Genomic DNA, 26,881 nt, shown 5'->3' on the forward strand with positions numbered 1-26,881 from the left:
GAAGGGATCCGACACTCCGAAAAATGAAGGTATCGGCCAAAGAAAGACATGGGCCACGAAGGGCGTGAAAATGACTCTCTAGACCTCGGGAACGTAACACCGTCGGGGTCGGAAAAGAACAAGAGTTGACCAAGAGAGGACGGATAGGATAGATGAAAGTGAGGAGCCTTTCACAAGTAAGTGTAAGCCATGCCAGGACTCAGCTATAGGCCCTGTGATCGCCAACCCACGCTCCCAAGTTCAGAGCCCCTGAAGCCCCTTTTAGTCGCCTCTTACGACAGGCAGGGGATACCGCGGGTGTTATTCTACCGCCCTACCCACAAGAGGATACAAGGGCTGCACCCGGCTAGAAATAGCCTGTATCCGGACTTTTCGTACCACGGACATTCCGTACCACTTGATTTTTGTGGACATTTCGTACCACCTATGTCGTTATCTACCTGCCAACAATTTTCCCGTAATCCCCAAATATTTATGCCAAGACATCCGTACCACTTGATGTCAAATTGGAATTCCATTTCCACGCCAGCGGACGTAATGAACCTCACAGACACACTTTAGAAATCCGGAATGTTTTTTTACAACTTTTGCTGAAGAAACATTCAATATTGTTTTAATAAGTGACTTCTAAACTATACTAATCACTTGCGTTTACGTTCGACTCGTTGACTGAATGGTCAGCGTACTGGCCTTCGGTTCAGAGGGTCGCGGGTTCGATTCCCGACCGGGTTAATTCCAGTGGCTCGGGAGCTGGGTGTTGGTGCTGTCCCAACATCCCTAGAACTCACATACTACACATAACACTATCTCCCACCACAATAACACGCAGTTACCTACTATATACGGCAGATGCCGCCCACACTCATCGGAGGATCTGCCTTACAAGGGCTGCACTCGGCTAGAAATAGCCACACGAAATTAATTATTTTACTTACGTTTACGTAAATATTAATATAGGAAAGTCGATTTTTGAAGTATAAACAAAACAATACAATACAAATATACATTGTATTCGGGCGCAATGTGCCTGGTGAGCATAAGGAAGGATAATATTACTATTATTGTGAATATTTATGAACTATGAATTATTTTATTCTCAAGTAATTAAAATAAGATATTCTGATGAACTGGCCGATATGGGCAGGTAGCTGAAAGGTGCATGTAGTTAGGTCCCTGCGAATGACGAATACGAGATAAGAAGTAACACGTGTGCCAATCCGGTCAGGGTTGTTAACACCAGTAGTGGACTTCTCACTCTCACAGGTGGTACGGAATGTCTGACACTTCGCAGGCCAAGTGCTACAACCGAAATAGCCACACCAAATTATTATTATTATTATTATTATTACCAACCGATGTGACGTAATTAGTTCCTAGTACCAACTTTGGTCGGGCTGTTTAATTTATTCGTCGTTAGTTGCTACGGTCATAAATAAATTCTTCGTTGCTATGGTATGAACAAGGTATTGTTAAACATGGCTGTTGTTCCGTGCGGAGTTTGGTATAGTATGTCAAAATTACTAATTTTAATGATATCAAGAGTAAATTTGAAGATTTTTTCTCGTTTTATGGGGGCCGATGACCTAGATGTTAGGCCCCTTTAAACAGCAAGCATCATCATCATCATCATCATCATCATCTCGTTTTACGTTACCCACGGCCTGATAACTAGGGGAAGGGATTGTGAGAAATGCGGGCATAGCACCAAATTCAAGTGTTCGGCGAGGGAACGAATTATTTTTTAGGTGCTCTCCAATAAAGTATGGTAAATTTTGGTATAATTCTTCCTTCCTTCCTTCCCTCCTCCTATGAACGTTAAACTTTGTTTATGTGTGTGCATGAAATCATTTTTCAGCATTCATCTACCCTGCACCGTCAGTGTTACTTTTCAGAAAAATACGGCTAGCCATGGAACAATCACAGATGTTTTCTATCCTCCTGTAAAAAGAATGTTATAATTACTTTCACTAATTTCCCTCGTATCAATTATAAGACAGACATCAGCGCAATCTACACCTTACAGTGGTCACATTTTACAATAATCATCACGCTTCCTTTCCCCTGGACGAAACATTATGGCTAGTCCTGGACTATTTAAAAATGTTATTATAATTTATCCGGCCCGGCTAGTGACGAAACCATTTGTCTGGATAGGTTAGGTCCGGGTAGTGACAAAACCATTGGTCTGGATAGGTTAGGTTCGGCTAATGACAAACCTATTGGACTATGATCAAGCAAAGAGGGCCTGGGGGCGAAAGCCTCCCCACCCCAGCGGCTTTGGGCCTGCTGACATCAGCGCAATATACACCTTACTGTGCCCAGGTACACCATTACCGTCAGATCTGGACCAGTTACAAATGCTACTGGTTCTCTTGCATACACTGATATGAAATCATGACTGGAGGTATTCCAAGAGTGACAACCGCGCAATCTATGCTTTACAATGGCGAAATTCGTAATCAGCTTCGAGGGTTCGGAAGACTTTATGACCATCCTCTTCCGACAGCTGTGACGCAAAGGTGAAATAATTTTTTCTTAGCCTCAATGCTTCCAAGGCGATAAATTCCAACTGTTCTCCGGAAGATTATGAAACATTGCGTCCAAATATATTACATGCTACTGATGAACTCGATCACAACTCTGACATCGGGGGGCAACGCGTTCGCCTGTCACCTGGCGGCCCCGGGTTCGATTTCCGGCCGGGACAGGAGTTTTTAATTGTAAATGATTAATATCCCTGGCCTGGGGACTGGGTGTTTGTGTCATCCTTAACCTTCGTTTCCCCACATCCAAATTACACTTACCCGCAGATTCCTATCATATGGTAAATGTAGTGGCAAAAGATCAACAGAGGTCGACGCTACGAACAAATATCATTTTTTTTTTTTTAAAGGCCAGCGTTGAGCCCACAACATCCTATTCTCTACTGGAGGATGAGTAAGGGTTCGTTAAAGCCCTTGAAGAGCTAGTAAAACAGCTCGAGGACAGTCGCGAAACCAAGGATCGTGATAAGTTGCTTGAAGACTTCACTGGCTTTATAGCTTTTAGGGTAAAGAGGAAGAACCTCGATATAGAAAACAGGTCAACATACAAGGGGTGGAAATTACATTTTAAAAACGTCTAGATAGTTTGATGCAGCCTACAGAGAGATGGTACACCACAATAGTGCAGATGGAAAGAGTTCAAATTTTACCACAGGAAAGAACTGAAAGAGGGTTTTTACATCATCGCAAACCTTACGGATATCCTGAAGAAGAAATTCCCCGAAATTGATGAGCTTACAAGTTGCTTCGTGAGAAGCCGTTCTTTTATTCGAATGGACGCTTTAAACAAACGTAAGAAAGACATTCAAGAGACCGGCTTTCAGTTAATACAATACCGATATATAAAGAAGAAAAGCAAAGAAAATCCACTGATGCTATAGATAAGTGGTTTTTTTTTGCTATTGGTTTTACGTCGCACCAACACAGATAGGTCTTATGGCGACGATGGGACAGGAAAAGGCTAGGAATAGTAAGGAAGTGGCCGTGGCCTTAATTAAGGTACAGCCCCAGCATTTGCCTGGAGTGAAAATGGGAAACCACGGAAAACCATCTTCAGGGCTGCCGACAGTGGGATTCGAACCCTCTATCTCCCGAATACTGGATACTGGCCGCACTTATGCGACTGCAGCTATCGAGCTCGGTGATATTCTGTTTTTAAAAATATGAGCATTACTCTTTGTGTATAACATACCTGTTATTTTTTTTATGAAAGGCAATTAATTATGTTGTATATGAAACCAGTGTTAAGAATGTTAATATATAGGCTAATTAATTTATATAGCCTATCTAATGTTAACGTGGCATTTGTCAGTTCCTGGCACTTCGTTGAGTTCCAGGGAAAAAGAAGCAGGTGGAGGATACAGAAGAACGGACTACCTCAGGGAAGCATGTTGGCACCAATGCTTTTCAATATTTACACAAATGATCAGCCTCTTCCTGCCGGGACGAATAGTTTCATCTATGCTGATGATTGTGTCATCACATCTCAGGGGGATAACTTCGAGGCGATTGAACAAACATTGTCCACAGCTCTAGACACTCTTGCTGGCTATTACAAGAAGAATCAACTAACACCAAACCCAACTAAGACGCAAACCTGTGTTTTCCATCTAAACAACAGAGAAGCTTCCCGAACTCTGAAGGTCACTTGGCAAGGCATAGCATTACAACACAATCCTACCCCGAAGTACCTCGGAGTCACTCTGGATCGTGCCTCAACCTACAGAAAACATTGTTTGAACATCAAGCAGAAAGTGGCTGCTAGAAACAATATTGTGCGGAAGCTTACTGGAACATCTTGGGGAGCACAACCAGACACAGTGAGGACATCTGCCCTTTCGCTCTGCTATTCCGCAGCAGAATACGCATGCCCGGTGTGGTACAAATCTTGCCATACCAAAGCAGTTGATGTAGCACTCAACGAAACCTGCCGCATTATTACTGGATGTTTGAGACCTACACCTTTGGAAAAAGTGTATTGCCTTGCAGGGATAGCACCTCCCGATATTCGCCGTGAAGTGGCAGCCAAGAAAGAAAAGAGAAAGGTGTTGACATCGGAAGCCCACCCTTTGTTTGGATATGAGCCACCACGCCAGCGGCTTAGGTCTAGGAAAAGTTTCTTGAGAGTAACCGAAACACTTGCAGGAACAGCGCAGCAAGCAAGAATTCAAGAATGGCGCGTCAGGAGTCAACCTACGAGGATCAGTCAATGGATGACCCCAAAAAAGAAACTCCCTCCTGGCCATGTCACAGATTGGGTGAATTGGAGAGCACAGACTGCGCTCTGGTGTTACGCGGTGCAGGGTAAACCAGAAGAAATGGGGTTTCGAAGTGGACAGTACCTTGTGTGTATGTGGAGAAGAGCAGACCACAGCCCATTTGCTGCAATGCAGTTCATGTCCATTCAGCTGCACAACAGAAGACCTGGTTAAAGCGAAGCCAAATGCACTTGATGTTGCAAGGTTTTGGGCTCACATAGTTTAATGTGGCTCTTCGCCATTGGAGTATTTATGTTATGTTTTATGTTTTTCCTTTAATTTTAAACTTATGTATGCTTCTGACATGATATAATAAATACTTGGAGGAGAACCTTTACTGTACTGTTTGTGTTGTGGACAGTTTCCTAACATTTGCTGTTTGTGTTGTTGACAGTGTGTATAGTTTCCCAATATTGCTTGTAACAACGGACATATTTCTTGCAGTCATCAAGCTTTAATGTTCGAGTCTGTAACAATTAGAGCCCCCTTGTTATTGTTATCATAGGTAACATGAACACATGGAATGGCCATTCCACTGCAAACACAGTCTTAGCATTGTTACAACCTTTTATACAGATCAAAATACTTTTAGAAACGCTGCTTGATTCACACTGTATTTGATCTCCTATTACTATTCTACCGTAATAGTGAAGTGAAATGCCTTTTCTAAGGTGATGTTAAAATATCAATGAAGTTCTCTTATCTCTAACTTTTGCCTGAACAGAATAGCTCACAGCTGTGTACTAGCCTACCTCATACAGAAGACAAGGCGCTGAGGGTTCATGATGACGTCATCGACTGCCAAGCGTGGTGGGGAGACCTGCGCGTGATCCCTACCTCTTACTCTAACTACCTTGGCATCAGGTCTTACAGCTGGACATAGTATCACCCTATACATAATACCCCAATTACATTTCCTAATCATTAGTATTGCCACTATTTATTTATTTACCACATTTTCAACAGATACACAGAAGGTTTAGTGAAAAATGACGATCCACAGATAAAAAGAAAAGTTCCCATGGTCAAACTTACACTGAAATACTATTTAGGATATTTGCATGGCTTAATAATTTAAAAAAAAGTGATCAAATCAATAAGAAACTCCTTGCTGAGGGATGAACAATAATACCTTTGATGTGTCTATTGCGTTATGTCCATTCTTTACCGAATATAAACAGAAAATGAGAGTAAGACCCAAGAAAAGCTAAAATAGGAGGAAGCAGGGAGAAGGTCATAGTGCTGGTACATTTCTTTAAGCAATTAATCCATCTACCGCCTAAAATATAAACGCGAGAGCGATCTGCTTTTTTTTTCTTGACATCTGTGGGGTCGCGGGTGCGAACTGTGTCGAACACGTGGATTTGGCCCCTTTAACGGCCGGATCCCCTTCCTGAGGCCAACCCTACGTGAACGGATTTAATCACTACTGCGTGGTAATGTGGTGTGTTGTCAGAATATGAAGAGGATAGTGCTAGGACAAACACAAACACCCAGCGATTAAAATCCTCCTACCCGGGACCTCAACTCCGACCATTCAGCCAAGGAGTTTATTAGAAACCGCTCACCGTGACCGTGTTGAGACAAATGGTGGGAATCGGGCTGAGTGACTCAGACGGTTGAGGCTCAGTCCGGTGATATTTGAAGGTGCTCAAATACGTTAGCCTCGTAGATTTACTGACACGTAAAAGGACTCCTGCGGGACAAAATTCCGGCAGCTCGAAATCTCCGAAAACCGTACAAAGTAGTTAATGGGACGTACCGAATGGTGGGTTTTAAACATGCATGAAGCCCCTCCTAGAAGCAACCAGGCGACCTTTTCCTAGACAAATTCTTCGAGCCTGCAATCCATGAAACCCTTCACAGATACCTCAAGACGTGCCATTAACTGTGAACTCTGAACAGGGCTTGACCAAAATTCGATACATAAGAAAAGGATACGAATGATCGTGAAATGAAGGAAATTCCCTTCCGTCGCGATTAACAGCAGGAGTAGAACATTTAACTTCAATTCCTTGGATTTTCTACTGAAATCGACTGATTACGGGTATTTCAATCACCAGCGTACTGGGACAAGAGACTCAGGGGTGACCCCTACCTGAGTCCTATCCGACTGCCCTTTCTGACTTTTCTCTTTCCTATGCCAATACCTTCATTCCTCGAAGTGTCAGACGTCTTGCATTTTCCTTCTGATTAGTGTTAGACTAGTAACACAAAATCAATCACCATCTTTCATTTTCACATCTGGTTAGTTTTAATTTTACTCCATGTTAAAACAATAATCACCTCCACTACATCATCTTAAAATTTACCATTTTCCTTTTTTTTTTTTTTTTTCAGGTGTTATAAGTTACTGGGATTGATTGTCCTTCAGAAACTGGATTTCACAACATGCTTCTCATACGTACAGCTCCGCCTTAATGAAATTTTACAGTGAAGTAAAATGGGAATGATTCCACAAGAACCGCTCGAGACAAGATAATTCACGGCACTTAACGATTTCTGAAAAACAAAATCAGTATAGGTTTTTCGCTAGAGATTTCAAGTGTTCTCCTATGAGCGTGAAATGCTAATTTTCGTGGAGATTTTGACCTTGAGGGTAGGTTCAAAATATTGCCTGGACGAACAGTCATTTTTGGTGTCGACGCGGGGCCTGGACTGTTGGCATTCCTGCTTGCTTCTTAGAACAAAGGAGATGTCACGCCAGCTCGCCGTGTGGGCCGTGTCTTTCAACAAACACCAAGACCTATTCGTTCACGACCATAGCATGGTTCCTATTCGATCTCCCTTGATCAACTCTGCTTCTTTTCCGACTCCAATGGCAGGTGATGTAGGAATTCTTAGATTTTGAAATTAAGTATTATAGGAGATTAATGAAAATTGTTACTTATGTAGCAGAACAAACTAATAGTGGCAGAAGTAACGACATAAAATACGGACTAGTACAAACAAGGAAGAAGAATAGAAATGTGCTCACATCAAACACTGAGAAGCGCATTAGAAAGATGTTTTTGTGTGGAGTGAAGTGTGGAGTGACATGGACACTATCTAGAATGGAAGATTTTATTACATGGGATCACAAATAAAGAACTGATGAGCCAGGACTTGTTCAGGTAGTCAGTATAGTTGGTAGACAGATTAAGAGTAGTTACTGTACGTGTTAATTCCATTGTTTTGTCCCTAAAAATAACTGCCACCACCAGCACCCCTTACGTAACATTTCCGCTTTTTTTGCTTTTACCAGCTCTTCTTCCCTGTAGTCATTTCAGCTGGGACCGAAGAGGCCGCCGAACCTGCTACAGAACAATGTAACAGCTCATGAAATACTGCTAGTGATTTAACTTCGCACTAACACATTGAACATATTCGGCGACCCAACGATGGGAAAGGCTAGGACCGGGAAGGTAGAGGGCATAGTCCCAGTATTTGCCTGGCCTGAACATGGGAAACCACGGAAAACCATCTTCGGGACGGTGGGATTTAAACCCACCATCTCCCGAACACAAGCTCACAGCTACATGATCCTAACCGCACGGCCAACTCACTTGGTAAATGACATATTTATCACAATAAACTTTATGGCCTTGATTCTTCCCGCTCCCAGTTTTAACAGAGTCTATCTATGAAACACGATTAGGCCAAGACGAAAACCGTGGTGATTTTTGTTTTTAGTTTAGTTTAGTTTTAACTGGCAAGATTAAGGCCTTCAGGCCTTCTCTTCCATCTAACCAGGAACTGAAATATACATATATTACATTGTATTACTTACAATAACTAGATCTAATACAAAGTAAATTAATAATAATACAAGGATGGTAAGATTACATTAAGATGAAATAAATCAGATATAATAAAAGGATAAGTTCTTAAAACTAATATCCTACATGCAAAAAAGAGGCAGTACATAAAATTTGATTTTAAAAACAAATCGAATAAGAATTTTAGACTCTCTACCAGGGCATCCATAACAATAGAATGGTTGTAAGTAGCAGTATCGGATTTACAGATGGGCCTTACTGGTGTATAAAATGTCTCCAAAGTGCGAATACATGGAACAGGAATGACACTTCAAAGAAAGAAGGTACCGGCTACAGAAAAGCAAAGGCCCCAAAGGGCAGAAACCTAATACTGTTGAGGTCGGAAGAAAACAAAGAGTTGACCAAGGGAGGTGAGTGAGGAGTCCGGTACTCAGCTAGTCGTATTACTTGGCCTGACGTTAATATGATTACACCAAATTAACTGTTCTTTATCGGCTGGAAAATGAAAGGAGTTCTCAGAGTAAACAGAAGACAAGTGGCCACAAGTCCGTCAGCAGGACAAAGTAGGCCAGGGTCGGCTGTTTTTAACACCCGCTACGTATCCTCAGCCCCTTGCAACAGCAATGTTTCTCAATGGAGAAATCAATTCCCAAGTCATCTTTGTCCAAGGCAACAAACAGCCGAGTGACATCATTGTGCAAGACGATGAAATGCAGCGATAAATTTAGATTAGATTATCCTTGCCAAGGTCACTCCAGTGACACAGCCTCTGAATACTACTGAAGTTCGTACGCCAAAGGTTAAAGGCAGCTTTTGAAAGATGTGGGAGATGAAACGTTAACTACAGCGCTTATGCAATTCGTTCAATAAATATGTAGGATTTCTCATAAATGTCGAGAAGAATGGGTCTACAAGGTACTGTATTTCAAAATGTTGCGCTAAAACTGAAGTAGCCGAGTAGAAGCGTACTGATCGTCAGTTCCGAACATCCTGACATGTTTCGTTCGTGTTCAACCCCTCCACGAGCTACAGTTCCTGCATAACATTTAGAATCACGAACAAGTCTGATATGCAGAACATCAGCTGTAACCGTTAAAGAAGAGCGCGCAAAAACGAGTTACTAATGCAATGCGAGGGGCTCGTCTTATCAGTACCTATTATCGTATTTTATTTTGTGGTGTCAAATCTATATGGTCTGACTCTGTCGTTAGCTCGTTGAGCCGCGTTGATCGAAAAAAAAGTTACCATCAGAATGCTGACCGGCACGGTCAATCACTACACTGCGTGCCAAAAGCCTGGAATCGATTACAGATCTCTCCGCGGAGTTCATATCTGACGCCGTTGATGCCGATTCGTCCGTCGGGTGGCGACGTTAAACCTTGAATGAACAGACCGCTACCGGGTTTTACCTTCTTCCTTCCTTCCTTCCTACTAGCACTGATTTCATCTCATTAACTTTCCTCTTCATCAACAACTCTCACTCTCCTTTGAACCCGACGACAACAAGTTGTAGAGAACAAGCGAGTGAGTTGGGTGAGCGGTTCGGGAGACAGTGGATTCGAACCCCGGAGTCGGCATTTTCATACCAGGCAAATGCTGGGGGCTGAACCTTAATTAAAGGCATGATCGCGTCCTTCTTGTCCGTTAGCTTCGGAGGATATTGCTTTAATAATAATAGGTGCAACAAATGCAACGTGTAACCTCCATGCCTTCATTGAAGCTATCTGGGAAATCTTATGCAGTGAGCCGTGCACGGATGCGGATAGTTGGTGTCTTGGCGATGCAGACTGTATAGCAGAGCGGATAATTTCTAAATAATAACGTTTATTGATTTTCACTCAGGTACCGTATACTGTACTCTTATTTTTGCTTGCGATTAGGCGACCCTTGATAGTGGTGATATATAAAGAGCCTTGAGACCAAAACGCCGTAAATCTGACCTGAGCCTACCTGACGCTTGTCCGCAATTAATGGAACAAAGGTCAATACGTCAGTACTTGTCGCAAGAGAAAATCTCTCATAAACCTGTGGTGTAGGGTTTCTGGTGCCAGGCGTATTGTATTATGTTAACAGATCGATCAGTTTCAATACTTGGGTGTAATATACTGAAGTTAAATATTTACAATATCCGCGGAAGTATTAATATCCCTATTACTTCTTTAATTCTGGCAGGTCTGCGTGAACAGTACGTGATGAAGATTTACTTCAGAAAGAAATGTGATAATAAATGTATCTAAAGCCCCATGTGAATGGATTTGTAAAATCATAGAAAATGTAAAAATTAGTATAACACCGTGTGTGTTTCAACTGTCCACATCGATGTGAAACAGATTTCAGACAGGTACCCGATCTGACGGATATGCGATATGACACGGCTACAAATCCTCCCTTCTTCCTCTTGATAATCTCTGACTGCACGGTCAGGGGTCTGCGGACGTCTCATTTTGAAACTTTCCCTTTTATTTCAAAGCACATCTCTATAAAGCTCAGCGTTCACGAAGTCAGCCCTACCCAATGGCCAAACATTTTTATTCATTCCTATTACACTCCAAGCACTCATTAATTCCACTCACATCCCTTCTATATTTCCAATCACAAAAAAACACTTTTTTTCACACATAACGAAGCAGACTTATTCGGAATGAGTGGAAAGACAACATTTTTAACATCATCTGACAAATATTTTACTTAGTTTTAAACTTATCTCCAAGGCTTACACGCGAACAAAAATGTCCAAATTTCCCAATTTATCCTAGGTTAGTCAATTTCGTGGAGCTGAGTCCTGACATTCCTTTCACTTACTTGTACCAGACTCCTCACTTCCATATCTCCTATCCGAGCTCTCTTGGTCAACTCATTTCCAACCCCGGCAGTATTGCGTATCGAGGCCTAGGGAGTGTTTCACTTTCACGCCCTACGTGGCGCTTGTCTTTCTTTTACCGATCGCTTTATTTGTCAACGTGTCGGACCTCTTCAATTTTTCGTCTGATTAGTGTTAATACAGGAATGTTGCCCAGTTGTACCACTCTTAAAACAACAATCACCACCATCACCCACTAATATTTACGCTACTGAGGTGATAATGTCGGCATGTAAAATAGAGACATCTATTTTACTCTGCCACCTAGAAGAATAAAACAGAACTTCGAAATTGACGCGGGGGCAGCCTAAATGTCGTAAAAATAAAATGCCTGAACGTGGTAGCTGAGATAACAGCAGTTTCCGGTCATGGAGCAACGGATTAAACGTATTTAAATTAGTTATGAAATGAAATGGCGTATGGCTCTTAGTGCCGGGAGATCCCAGGAAATTAACCAATGATGGTTAAAACTCCCGACCGTGCTGGGAATCCAACCCGGGACCCCTGTGACCAAAGGCCAGCACGCTAACCATTTAGCCATGGAGCCGGACTAAATATTGCATGTCGAACGAGAGTAAAAATACTTGATATAAATTCCTTATTGACTCTCCTATGGCCACGCTGCAGCTCAACATGTTCTCCTTCGGCGAGTATGCGGAAGGAAATGCTGAATGCCAACCGTCGCGCCGGATTTGTAATTGGATTCGCTAAATTATAGGCCATTGCTATGATTTCCTCTAACCTTAGGCGCGCACTCCCAGGGAAAACAATGGACTGCTTGTTTCCGCACTACAACAGGGTCACTTGTTCGACACATCCACCTGTCGTAGGAGGCGATTAAAAGGCGGACCAAGGAGCGTCCTTTGGCGACCACGGTTCTCACAGCTGACTCTGGCTTCGCACTTTCATCCTCACGCCCTTCGTGCCCTTACCTTTTATTTTCGGAAGTGTCTGACATCTTCTATGTGATCAGTGGTTGTACGCTATTTCTTTCTAAAACAACATCCATTTATGAATTTAGAGTGACACTCTCAGAACTGCGGAGGATGTTTGTACTGTGAGCCTGCGAGAAGTTTCCAAACTGATTACGTCTACCCAGTCAAAATTACTTTAGAAAGGAAAGCGCGGCTTAACTTCACTGATGACCAGTCGGGTCAACTTTCTCCAGTTAAGTAAACAAGTAAGTGCTTATTCATCGCAGATTCACACTCCTCTAAGTTACAAGGCAAATACTTTCATCAAGTTTAATATTCTTCTAATTTCTAGTGTCTTATGGCAGGAGACTTGAGCGTTCAACTGAATTTTCCCACCACATCGCACTTTTTAACCGTGGCAGGACCAAGTCAGGATCTGTAACATGGTGAACCAAGACGGAAGGGTCAAAAAAGTCCAAAACATAAGCGAAGGAATTATTTTTCCATTTAAACCTCATATAGCATATAAAAACGACGAGAATTAACGTATTCAATAATGAATGACTTCCATACCCAACATTTCGCTTTAGGGGAACATGTCACTCATTTTGTATGGGAAACTACATGTAAGCGTAGTAACTCTCAATTTCTCACCGCATGCTGTACACACATTGAGTCAAGCCAATACTTGTGCTAAAACAATAAACGATAGCAAACTTAAAAAAAGTACCAGAATTATCCATCAAGGAAAGATGAAACAGAAGCAAGGACACTGTTACGCCTCCAGCTCTCTCTAAATTCGTTTTTGAAAATGATAGGAAACTTTTACCAATTCAAGAATTATTTAATCACCAAGAGTTGGAAAAGAAACTCAAGAAACTAAACTTGAATCACTCTCTCTCTCTCTTTTTTTTTTTTTTGAAAATGACTGGAACGCAGTTTTTGTACTTAATAAATATTTTACTGCAGACACAAAGGGACCTGTCGAGCCGGAGGTTGGTGTTAATACATATGTGTTTGCTTTGTCTACTGTTAGCATTCCGATGACTGTGGTCGTGGCCCTATTTTACAGCCCGATGCCCTTCCTGAGATGTTGGTAGTGCGGTCTATTGTGTACAGACTCAGAGTCCCCATGACCCAGCCAGAACGATCCTAACTGCTGAGTTCTTTTTGTTTTTGCTACTTCTTTTGCGTCACACCCACACACCGGAGTTTTTCGGCGCCGGACAGATGAGAAAGCCTGGTGTTCCCATCTTCAGAGCTGCCGACAGTGACTTAGCAGTTTATAATTGCACTTGAGCAAGGCGCGTCAGCGGGGCGACCATTACCGACAGAACAAGACAAAAATGAAATGCCGGGAGTGTCCGAGGACATGTTCGGCTCGCCAGGTGCAGGTCTTTCGATTTGAAGCCCGTAGGCGACCTGCGCGTCGTAATGAGGATGAAATTATGATGAAGACGACACATACACCCAGCCCCATGCCACCGAAATTAACCAATTATGGTTACGGAGAATCGAACCCGTGACCAAATGCCAGTACGCTAACCACTTAGCCACCGGAGAGGACAAGACAAAAACAATAGGACATGTGTGCTGATCGGTGAAGGGCTCGCGGCATTTTCACCAAGACTGAAAGGAACCAAGGAGTGAGGAGAGAAATTTGCTGTGCATATCTTCCACAGGTGCTCCTCTTTGCATCTGTACGATAGCTGAGAGTCCACTCACACCCGTTATTTACTTCAATTGCATAAGTTTGAATGCTAAACTGTGGTTCAAGGTTCTGAACACCAAGTCGTGAAAAACAAATCATCGTAATACAATGCAGCATAACATGAAGTATTGATGAGTACTGTTTTTGTCACTCTCCCACCAATATTCCCATATCTCGGGCCCTGCACTTGGCCGACATCTCCTATTCTTATAACACCGACGGTATTTTAGGGCCTTCCCTTTCTCCTTTCTCTTATCCCTTTGATCAGTATTTTGAGAGGACGGTTGCCTATTAAAACGATAGCAACAAAACATCAGAGTAGTACTAAATGAGCAAACCTTCACTGACAGTGAAATTAGTGGCTTACATTGAAGTAGTCATCAATAAAGCTGTAGAAAAAAAATCAATCCCTTTAAGCACTCAATAAAGACTAGACAGCAAAAATTAGAGTAATAAACATAAACAGGACTATACCTAAACTTTACATTATTATTACGTTATGAATCAGAAAGGAAGATACACACATTCAAGATACTGTAGAGTATCCAATACTCTAACTTAACCAAAGTCAAGAAAATACTTCAGAAATTCGTTTTCGACCATCCTTCAAAACTATCTTGTGTTTGCTTGTTCCACACGTTCGTCTTTTCTTGTCCGGCCACCCTTAGTTTCTTCCGACACGACGGAATTAGATGTGGAAGCCACATTCCTTCCACCTACCAACAGTGCAATTAAAACGCCAGCACCAAAAATGTAACAATAATGTATGTGAAATCATTGCTAATTCATACTAAGAACTTGAGTAAATTAATAGAAATGAAACAAGTCTTTTGTGATAGAGGAGAACTCCCATAATTCATCTGCCATGTAGGTACCTAGAGGTTCAACTTATTCAATACGACGTGCTCATTCTTTTTTTGAGCGACTGTACAAAGGGCGCCCTTCTCCATGGCACTATATCCGTAACGAGCCTTGGCCTATCAAACAACTGCTGTACAGCACAGTGGCGCGTGATCAACGTGGCGAATCCTCTCGGCGTATGGGTGGGGATGGTATCCTCTGCCTGGTGTAAAAAGCGACTAAAAGGGGCTCAATTTGGGAGCGTGGGGTTGGCAACCACGGAGCCCTTAGCTGAGTCCAGGCATGTCTTGAGCGAGGCTCTCACTTCCATCTATTTTCCGACGCCATTCGTGGCCCTTGTCTTTCTTTGACCGATACATTCATTTTTCGAAGAGTCAGACTCCCTTCGATCTTTTCCCCTCTGATTAGTATAGACAGGGGATGGTTGTTCAGTTGAACTTCTTAAAACAATAATCACCACCACCACCACTCTTATTGCTGCCTTTTTAGATCAGGGCCCCATCTCACGTAGGTTGAATGGCCCTCAAGATCCAAGTAAAAATCCCTGACCTGGCCGGGAATCGAACCCGGGACACTACACCCAGAACGCGTGGCCGGCTATTACTACTGTTACTGCCCATTCACATTTTGCAGTACCCTCAGATTAAAATAATAATAATACTATGAGAACTTAAGATTCAAACGGCCTTGTATGTGAATACGCCATGAAGCAACAAGCTGAGGAAAGCCCAACAGCATAATGGAATACAAGGCTTTCCTGGAAACACGTCCAGTATCCGGTTTAAAACTTCGAAATGCGCGGTGCTGCCAAGGACACTGGACTTATCACGGGATAAGGGGCGATAACAGTCCACGGTTATTTTTACGACAAACGAACGTTCTTTTGCGCAAGCTGCGGGACAGGATTGGCCTGCTCCATTGATGGGTACAGACAGCCTTCCTTCAGTTGCTTCTAAATTAACCACAATTACGTTCCATCAAGCAGCGCTATGTTGCCAGATTTCACGCGGTGCCGCGACCTCCATGGCAACTCTCAGAGCAACGTCTCCGCGGTTCAACTGGATACATCAAAAAGCCTTTGTTCACAAACTCAGATTCAACTAATGCTTGCGAAGATATTAGGGATTCAAATCACAAAATAGCAACACTTCTCCCACTCATGAGCAGCAATACAGTGCGTGGTTTGTTCCCTACGCACACATAACCATGCCTTTCATATAGTACAGTACGATTATGCAAATGTTACCTTTTTTAAATCCAATGTCTGCAGGTGCGTCTATTCTGAGTTCAAGGCTGATGGCAAGAGTTTCGTCCTGTGAAACGTTAATAGATTTGCTCACACTCAACGATGCACACATTATATTCTTGGGCTCCTTGGCTGAATGATCGGCGTTGGCGCCTACGATTCAGATAGTCGCGGGTTCGATTCCCGGCCGGGTCGGGGATTTTAATTGCGTCTGCTGAATTCCTTTGGCTCGGAGACTGAGTACTCGTCTTTGTCCCAGCGATCTCCTATTTAGATTTACACTATACCACCAATCTCTACAGATAGGTCCACATGTCCGACACACCAAGAATGTACACAAAATATTGAATTAGTGGTTCATAAGTGGAGGTAAAGGGCGACATTCGTCGCAAAAACCTTTCACACCTAATAATAATAATGGCTCGGATTTTGATGACGTAATACATGCCGAAAATAACCTAAAATTCTCAAAAATATTACTTAAACTGGCTAAAAATACGAAGGACAACATAATATTTACCCAAAATAATAAATATGCGCACTGTGCACATTACCTTTAACTTGTATTGGAGTGAATATAATTAAGACATGTCATGCAATAATAATAATAATAATAATAATAATAATAATAATAATAATAAAAGTATACATTTATCTCGAAGCACACAAAACTAAAACATTACAATACAGTCACCAAACCAGAATGTCTTCATGGGTCAGAAACGCTAATATCGAACTGGAAAGCTGATATTGAAAACAATGAGAAAAGGAACGTAAAATCATAAGAAAAATGCTAGGCCCAAAATTCGCCGACGGACAATAACGATTTACAGGCAGACGGGATATCATACAATACACAAATATTCAGCGGCATTAGAAAACGCAGGTTAAGATTCAATGGATAATTACATTAAAAGAAGGCATTCAGACAGACACGCCGGCCCCGTGGTGTAGGGGTAGCGTGCCTACCTCTTACCCGCAGGCCCCGCGTTCGATTCCCGGCCAGGTCAGGGAATTTTACCTGGACCTGAGGGCTGGTTCGAGGTCCACTCAGCCTACGTGTTTAGAATTGAGGAGCTACCTGACTGTGAGATAGCGGCCCCGGTCTCAAAAGCCAAGAATAACGGCCGAGAGGATTCGTTGTGCTGACCACACGACACCTCGTAATCTTCAGGCCTTCGGGCTGAGCAGCGGTCGCTTGGTAGGCCAAGGGCTGAAGTGCCATGGGGTTTGGTTTTTTTTTTGGTTTATTCAGACAGACACACCAAACAAATAATAGAAATCTACGAAAACAAGAGTAGAGCCAAAAGACACAATGAAACAAACAGCAGATGTCCAGAATCGGGTAATATCCACAAATGGCAAGTTGTCCACGAGGAGAGACCTACGAAAAAAGACTGGAACAAACTGGTCTGAAGACATAAAGGAAGTCCGCAGTAAGAGAACTGAGAAATATCGGCACCAAGGAAGGCAAATGTAGGCCTTTAAGTATTTTGCATAGTTCTAATGGGCTTATTTTCATTTATAATAATAATAATAATAATAATAATAATAATAATAATAATAATAATAATAATAATAATAATAATAATAATCGTATGACCTTACACCCGTGTATTACATACTAATATCCAAGGAGACCGATCCAAACAGAGCTCCAGTAAATCTTATAATACGGGGGTTACCTAGCATTTTTCCTAATGTTCCAGATGTTGCAATTCAGTTTTCCAAAAACCCAGGTTTCCTAAGGAAGAATAAAAACGGAAACCGCTTTTACCTTTGCAAAAAAAAAAAAAAAAAAAAAAAAAAAAAAAAAAAAGACTGTCCATTAACGGCTGCTAATTTTAGACGATCACCAGCCACGGTTGTTAGGTAACATTGTCTGGTCATCCACCCATACCTTACATCACAGCCTGCACAATAGCTAGGTAACATTGTCTGGGCATCCATCCATACCTTACATCACAGCCTGCACAGTAGCTAGGTAACATTGTCTGGTCATCCATTCATACCTTACATCACAGCCTGCATGGTAGCTAGGTAACATTGTCTGGGCATCCATCCACACCTTACATCACAGCCTGCACGGTAGCTAGGTAACATTGTGTGACCATCCATCCATACCTTACATCACAGCCTGCACGGTAGCTAGGTAACATTGTGTGACCATCCATCCACACCTTACATCACAGCCTGCAGGGTAGCTAGGTAACATTGTCTGACCATCCATCCATACCTTACATCACAGCTTGCACGGTAGCTAGGTAACATTGTGTGACCATCCATCCACACCTTACATCACAGCCTGCACGGTTGCTAGGTAACATTGTCTGGTCATCCATCCACACCTTACATCACAGCCTGCATGGTAGCTAGGTAACATTGTCTGGTCATCCATTCATACCTTACATCACAGCCTGCATGGTAGCTAGGTAACATTGTGTGACCATCCATCCATACCTTACATCACAGCCTGCACGGTAGCTAGGTAACATTGTGTGACCATCCATCCATACCTTACATCACAGCTTGCACGGTAGCTAGGTAACATTGTCTGGTCATCCATTCATACCTTACATCACAGCCTGCATGGTAGCTAGGTAACATTGTCTGACCATCCATCCATACCTTACATCATAGCTTGCACGGTAGCTAGGTAACATTGTGTGACCATCCATCCACACCTTACATCACAGCCTGCACGGTAGCTCGATAACATTGTCTGACCATCCATCCATACCTTACATCACAGCTTGCACGGTAGCTAGGTAACATTGTGTGACCATCCATCCATACCTTACATCACAGCCTGCACGGTAGCTAGGTAACATTGTCTGACCATCCATCCATACCTTACATCACAGCTTGCACGGTAGCTAGGTAACATTGTGTGACCATCCATCCACACCTTACATCACAGCCTGCACGGTAGCTAGATAACATTGTGTGACCATCCATCCATACCTTACATCACAGCTTGCACGGTAACTAGGTAACATTGTGTGACCATCCATCCATACCTTACATCACAGCCTGCACGGTAGCTAGGTAACATTGTGTGACCATCCATCCATACCTTACATCACAGCCTGCATGGTAGCTAGGTAACATTGTGTGACCATCCATCCATACCTTACATCACAGCCTGCACGGTTGATGGGGTTACACAATTTTTGTGACGCTAACTTCGTAAACGCAAATTTTCAGATGACCCCAACCATAGGGCATATTTATGTAAACATGTAAATTTGGGCACTTTTCTTTATATGTTCACGTCTTATAATAATTATTATAATACACTGTTTGCAGTAATTATTTGTGCTTATTACTGATACAGCCAGCCCCGTGGTGTAGGGGTAGCGTGCCCTGCCTCTTACCTGGAGGCCCCGGGTTCGATTCCCGGCCAGGTCAGGGATCTTTACCTGGACCTGAGGGCTGGTTTGAGGTCCACTCAGCGTACGTGATTAGAATTGAGGAGCTATATGATGGTGAGGTAGCGGCCCCGGTCTAGAAAGCCAAGAGAGGATTCATCGTGTTGACCACAAGACACCTCGTAATCTGCAGGCCTTCGGACTGAGCAGCGGTCGCTTGATAGGCCAAGGCCGTTCAAGGGCTGTAGTCCTATAGGGTTTGGGTTGTTACTGATACAGACTAAGAATGTATACATTCTAGTGTTCTATGATCTGAAAATAGTTGATATTCAACAGAACAATATCGTTTCCATGAAAATACTGTTTATAAACAGTTGAAAATGAGAAAAGATTATGTCAGCACTACTGAGAAAAATCGAAGTATATTGTAGTAGATACACCTAGCATTTTTTTATGGAAAATGATTTCACAAAAATTGTTGTAAGGAAAAGTGTAGTCTATTTTAGGAAGATCCTGTATTAGGAAAAATGGTCGTTAGGTAAAATTCCATTTTAGGAATCAGGAAAAAAGATTGGGAACAACTATAGGTTTCTCACAAGTGTGAATTGCCAACATAAGAGACGAGCGCCGCTACGCAATCATCTTCTACTGTAAAAATATTTAGAGGAGAAAATATATTTTCTACATCCGAGAGACGTTAATATCCTCTCATTATAAAACACCTACCAATTAATGAATTTTCTCAAACACTATGCGTCCTTACAGTCAAATGAACTAATATTTTTTCCCCTTACAATTATTATTATCATTTACGCATTTTATCCGCTCCTCTCCTTTTGGGAACAACTTCGACAGAACATGAGTGGGCCTTCCCTCAACTACACACCTAACCCATTCAGCCCCAGTGATGCCATTTGGCATCATCTATTTTGATAATCCTTCTAGTAATGATGGCATTTCACTAAATTGCCGTGACCGGCGTAATTACATTGTATTTACTGCCTGCTTTCAATTTACTACAGTTTCATTGCCTTCGTGTAGTACAGTGTTGCAGTGTCTCACTGTCAGTTGGGGAATTAATTTGAATACTGTTCATTGTTGGAGTGGAATAGTTGTTTATTGCAGAACGATTATGGACGTTTTCTGGAACATCCCACCAAAAAGTCACGATTTCATTTGGCATCATTGGGACCCAGCTATGTAATGTGTGCCATAATTGTTTTTTGAGTCTCTATCAATGTTGTACACTGTAGATGTATTCCTATGTTAAATCCTTAGCACGAAATATTCAGAACTGCTGTTATAGGCTACATTTCTCTCTTTTGCTTCTAGGTAGCAACCAAAAGGTCGAAATTATCTGAAGATCAGATTGTTCTACTGGTATCAGAACTGACCGATGAGTCGGACACTGAATCAGCAGAAAGCTTCACAAGTCCTATGGATATTGAAGTACATGAAAGGGAAGGATGATAGTGAAGTGGAGGCGAGGGTCGAACACGAAGAAGAGCTAGAGAAGACTGGAACAGAAGCTCAACGAAGACATAAGGATATTGACATTACCTTTCTCAGGATTTACATTCTGATGATACACCTCTAATGTTATTCAAGAGGTTTTGGACCTATGCTATGTTTGATAACTTCGCTTATCAAACAAATATTTACTCCTGCCAAAAGACTGGGAACTCTATGAACACATCAAAGGAAGAAATTAACAATTTAGAGGTATTCCCGTCTTATCTGGAATAGTTCGAATGCCCTCATGCGATATCCCGTATAGCCGATGTAATGATAACCCCGCTATTTTACTGTACATCGATCATGACAGTGTAGCCAGCCTCGCGCACGGGGCAAATGAAGGTTGAAATTTCTGACCCGGCCGGGAATCAAACCCAGGAGCCCTTGAATGAAAGGCCAGTCATGGAGCAGGACATCTGTTCGTAACGATACGTGGCTTTCACCGTGACAGACTCAATGTAAGATCGTTCGAAAGAGATGAAACAAGGAATCTCAGAACAAAGCCACCTACGTGTGAGCAGCCGTGGACTGTTTTACTCCTCTCAAAGAAAAATCCTTTCATTCTAAAACCTAAGTCTTCCCCGGGAGAAGCAAAACACACTTGTTGAATGTGATGGCACCTTCATCTTGTAAGAATTGACAGTCTCAATAAAAATGCACCGGGCGAGTTGGCCGAGGCTGTGAGCTTGCAACCGGGAGATGGTGGGTTCGAATCCCACTGTCGGCAGCCCTGAGTTTTCCGTGGTTTCCCATTTTCACACCAGGTACCTTAATTAAGGCCACGGCCGCTTCCTTCCAATTCCTAAGCCTTTCCTATCTCACCGTCGCCATAAGACTTACCTGTGTCGGTGCGGCGTAAAGCCACTAGCAAAAAAAAAAAAAAAAACCAATAAATAAAAATGCTGTGGAACATCTTCGACCCGAATACATCGAAATCTGGCGCAGCAGGCCTTGGTTCATGGGCATGTTCAGTAGAGATATCAATCGGCTAACTATTCTCAAGATAAACAGTTCGATCCCGAATAAAATAGGCATTTAAAACAGGGTGTTTGAATGTGGTGACTTCCGACATTTTAAACAACTGCGGGACATAATTCCAACAGCTCTTAAAATCTACACCAATAGAAGGGACGTCAGACATTATTATTATTATTATTATTATTATTATTATTATTATTATTATTATTATTATTATTATTATTATTATTATTGGCAGCCCAGTAGTGTAGAGGCTAGTGTAATTCCAGACTAAGTTGTCGCGGCTGAGGAGGTCGAAGCTGGGCTGTTACATCCCGGGTTTGTCGTTGTTTATTACTGCACTGACTTCGTCACTTGACCTGGCCAAGAAAAGTAAAAACTCTACTCTTAAATTCCATTTAGTAGATATAACTGCGAACACTTGCACCTGCTTTGAAAAGGTGGAAATTTTACTCTTTACTTGCATCAACTGCGCAGTCACCATCTCTTGCAGCGTAATCCGATCCACTTGTAACTCAAGTATTTCAATTTTTAAAAATAACGCTGCGTCCAGAAGATAGAGCGGAAACTCACAAGGATGCGCTTAGCCGACGAAAGTGAAACCGCTCCACCCATGTTTGATGTCGAGCAAGCAGATCGTGACTGCGCGGGATCTGTTCGTAAACAACCACAGTAACGCCTTCCACAAGGAAACAAAGTTTATTGGAAATCAAGTGAATGTATAATTGCAGGTTGCTGTCCCTACACCGCCCCGGGCCACAGCTGCATTGATGCCACCTGGGCAGCCTGCCTGTCAATTTCGACATTCCCATTGGGAAAGTACTATGACTGAGTTTAATTTTATCGGGTGACAATGGCTGAGTTTAATTTATATTCTTAGTACTATGCAATTTTGTCCGTTCTTGAGCTTTATGTAACGGTGCGGTAGCAATCATTCTTGACTACATCATTCCGATAACAGATTTGATCCGACAGCAGTGCATTCCGGAGATGAGTGGTTCGACTGTCCTGACAATGGTTTAAACTCCCAGGCAAATACCGAGAGAGTTCCTATTTATTACATTCACCATAATTAGCTCCTCAACTGAGGTTGGCGTCAGGAAGGGCACGGGGCGAAAAACATGCCATATCAACACACACACACAGTGAGGTTTTCAACGTGACATGGGGTGTGAATATTTTCGACCACCTTGAACAATCAAGGGGTCGAACCCACGAGCTTGCCTGTTGTAAGAGGCGACTAAACGGGGAAACTGGGGCTCGTGGATCACAGTGCCTTGGTCATCTCTCATTCTATTCCGACCCCGATGATATAAGGTTTGTTTCACGCCTTCTTAACCCTACCGAATCTTTTGCCAATATCGTCATTCTTTTCCTTTCTGATTAGTGTTAATAGAAGATGGTGGCCTAGCTGTACTTCCTCTTTAAATCAATAACGACCACCACCACGACACACTATCACTGATCCAACGAGGCACCTAACCTCTAAGGAAAATACAGACACATTTCTATGATACAACTACTCTCTATGTAATAGACCGACTACTGTATTTAACGAACATTGCACAACTGCAAAACCAGGAGGTGCATTTTCGAATAGAAGACAGCTTACTTAGAAAGAATATCGGTACTTGAAAAAACACCTAACCGTAGCTAAGAGACCATAGAGAAACAAACGCAAACAAGCATTCACACTAGTACGAACGTCATGGAGGAAGCATGTCCTGTTACGACTTTGCGCAGCACGTATTTCACGAGAACCCATCAGAATTTCAACCCGAAATACACAAGAGCAACTTACAATGCCTACATGACAAGGCTGTTGGCAACTCGTTAGAATGAAGAACCCAGACGGCCAGTATTTTAGATGTATGGCTTCCGGAAGAGAAGTGCCTGATGCCTACGGGTGAGGATGAGGCGTTATCTCGGATGAAATGAAATGTATAAGACAGCACAAATACACAGAGGAAACAACCAATGAAGCTCAAAATCCCCGACCCGGCCGGAAATCGAACCCGAGAATCAAAGTGGAGTACGTCAGCCACACAACAGCACTGTTGACGAGCTGCTTTATGTAATATACTGTGTCAGCAGAGTCTGCACTGGTACGTAAGAAACAGAATATGCATAAAATGTGTAGTTCAGTGACGTAAAGGCGATCTGGCCTGCCTGACAGACGCCGAACAGGCGTAATGTAGTGCCACAGGTTGCAGTTAACACAAGGGGCGCGCAGTTGTGAGTTTGCATTCGGGAGATGGTGGATTCGAGCCCCATTGTCCGCAGCCCTGAAGAGGTTTTCCGTGGTTTCCGATTTTCACACCATGCAAGCCTGTACATTAATTAAGGCCACGGCCACTTCCTTCGTACTTCTAGCCCTTGCTTATCTGTGTCGGTGCGACGTAAAGCAACTCGTAAAAAAAAAAAAAAAACAACCTACTGCTCGGGTCGGAAGAAAAACAAGAGTGGGCATATCTGTGAGGATGGGAGTAATGTGAACCCACAGGAAGGCGAAGTCCCACCCCAACGTTGTTACACACCGACAAAAACAAAACAAAAACTGAAGACACACGAAGGTGTGAAAGGCCGAGAAACCTAAGTTCCACATGTCAATTATCCAATTAATTCCGTATTAAGAACAGCAAATCGTTAATGCACAGGGTACTTATACGTTTAATTCGATGAGGAGAAGGTTCTCACGCTTTTTGACACAATCAACTCGTAGAAAATAACCCGATATTTCAAAAGTAAGAGGTGACATTCCCACGGAAACCCCACACATTGCTTCTTCAGCCTGGAACCACCTGTAGACTTGAAGAGGCAGCAGCTTTCTACTGGCAGCCGTGTGAAAGTAGCTAGGAGATACAGTAGCTTTCAAATATCCAAATTACAATATGCGACGTCACGTTGGGAAAATTATGAATATAGTGATACTTTAGTCATATACAGAGGGTTCGGTACATACGCAACTACTTGCTCATAAACAAAATAAATAAATAAATAAATAAATAAATAAATAAATAAATAAATAAATAAGTAAATAAATAAATAACACAAAAAAGTAAATACCAATGCTGCTTCAGGGAAGGAGGGGGGGGGGTCTCAAAACAAGCTATTCTCTTGTATTATAAACAAAGAGCACATAAACTATACTGCTGAAATAATGCTGCTGGCACCAGATGGATAGAAGATAAGATTTATTCCACTCGAAACAAGAGATCAATTTAAAATATTTTCAGGCAAAATATAAGACATTTCCGAGACTTAAAAATTAATGGGAACGCCAGCAAGACGTACGTCACAAACAAAAGAAGGAAATAGTCCGTCTTGAGGCTCTAAACGTTGTATTGTTTTTTTTTTTTGCTACGAGATTTGCAACAAACACGAAGAGAACAGAGATAAGATGCGAGGAACAATCGGACATAACACTTTAGGAGCCAATAACTAGGATTTTAATGATCGGGAATGGAATTTCCATCGCAGAGCGGTTACACCTGAATTGACGCAACTGATTTCTTAGAAGAGTTACAAACAGGTCTCACTACCCGAGAAAGACATGAATACATAAAAATCGCGCCTCTCAAAACAGTTGGTCACGGACAGCAAAAGACTATGTACGGAATTTCGTTAGGAGATTTAACAGCAACAACAAAAGGCTCGGTTCCTGCAAATTAGCACTCAACTTTCGATCAGAAACCGAACCGGCGTCATTCATGTTAATGTTATGTTGTTTTGATTCAATGTCAGGATACCGCAATCATACAAGTGTTCTCGGAGGGCAGAGCGAATTGGCGAGATGTCGATTTAATCACGCGCCACAGAACTATCCTAGCATTTACCCACATTAGGGAACAGGCATCCGACAGGACGCCTCTCGTAAACAAAGCAGCGTATGCCTATTACGTACGCACCACAATTTACCTCCAGTCCCTTCACAACATGACTACGTTATTCTTGTTAAAACTCAAGTAACTACCGTAGGCTATTTACTTCGTCGAAGAAAGAGAAGTCCAATGCGCTACAACGTCCATTGTTGAATTCCTGGCGGTTTCCATCACTATCTCCGTCTTTCAAGACGTCCAATAATTTAAATTTACGAGCGACGCCGAGTAAAACTTCTCTTTGCTCCATTTCCTAGCAGAACTTTCTCTCAGTGTCAAGACTAAATAATACAACCAGCCAGGCGGCATACAAGCCTACTTTCTCGTATAGCGCGCCACTGAAAAATCACCATAGTGGGCGTGACAAGCTTACCTTGTAGAGGAAATCTCCGAAATCGTAGAGCGGTGAGGAGGACATCACTGCTGTAGACATAGTTGATGTGAAGGGATAAAATAAATTATAATATAAATAACACTCTCACTCGCTTATGTACAGGGGGCACTTTTCGGAGCACACGGAATACTGAGCACTGTCTGTATGTGTTGTGTTTGCCACCACTTCACTGAACCACGTCCTTTCGCTGACTGAACCTCACTGAATGAACAGCTCTGCTTTGGGTTAGTCTGCGCTCCACGGCAGAGGGCGGGGTCTGCTCAAGGGAACGGCCAATGGTAGGAGACGCGCTGTGGTGACACACATCTTCCCCACTTTCCACATCCCCACTTAACGTACAATAATACTTTTCATTTCGTTCTTCACATGCGCACTGCACTTGGAATGATGCTTCCAGCCTCCGAAAGTCGCGGAGACCCGCTGACGCTTATGCCGGGGAAGGCCCTGGTTCCTATAAGCAGTGGCGAAGTTGGCGCTCTCTTACATACAGTACATAGATAAAAGAAATGTACTATTTATTTATTTATTTATTTATTTATTTATTTATTTATTTATTTATTTATTTATTTATAAAGTGGCGAGTTTAGCGTTCTC

At 42.4% G+C, this 26,881-nt stretch overlaps 1 protein-coding gene across 1 annotated transcript in view; it reads right to left on the reverse strand.

Moving 5' to 3' along the window:
• Positions 1–26,499, reverse strand: part of Tis11 (Tis11 zinc finger protein) — a 58,786-nt gene extending 32,287 nt beyond the window's left edge. The window contains exon 1 of the mRNA XM_067155733.2: positions 26,267–26,499. Within this exon, the coding sequence (XP_067011834.1) occupies positions 26,267–26,326 (60 nt within the window). The 5' untranslated portion in view covers positions 26,327–26,499. The remainder of the gene's footprint in view (positions 1–26,266) is intronic.
• Positions 26,500–26,881: the final 382 nt, after the last annotated feature.

Source organism: Anabrus simplex, chromosome 11 (assembly GCF_040414725.1).
Source record: "Anabrus simplex isolate iqAnaSimp1 chromosome 11, ASM4041472v1, whole genome shotgun sequence".
Classification (NCBI taxonomy): domain Eukaryota; kingdom Metazoa; phylum Arthropoda; class Insecta; order Orthoptera; family Tettigoniidae; genus Anabrus; species Anabrus simplex.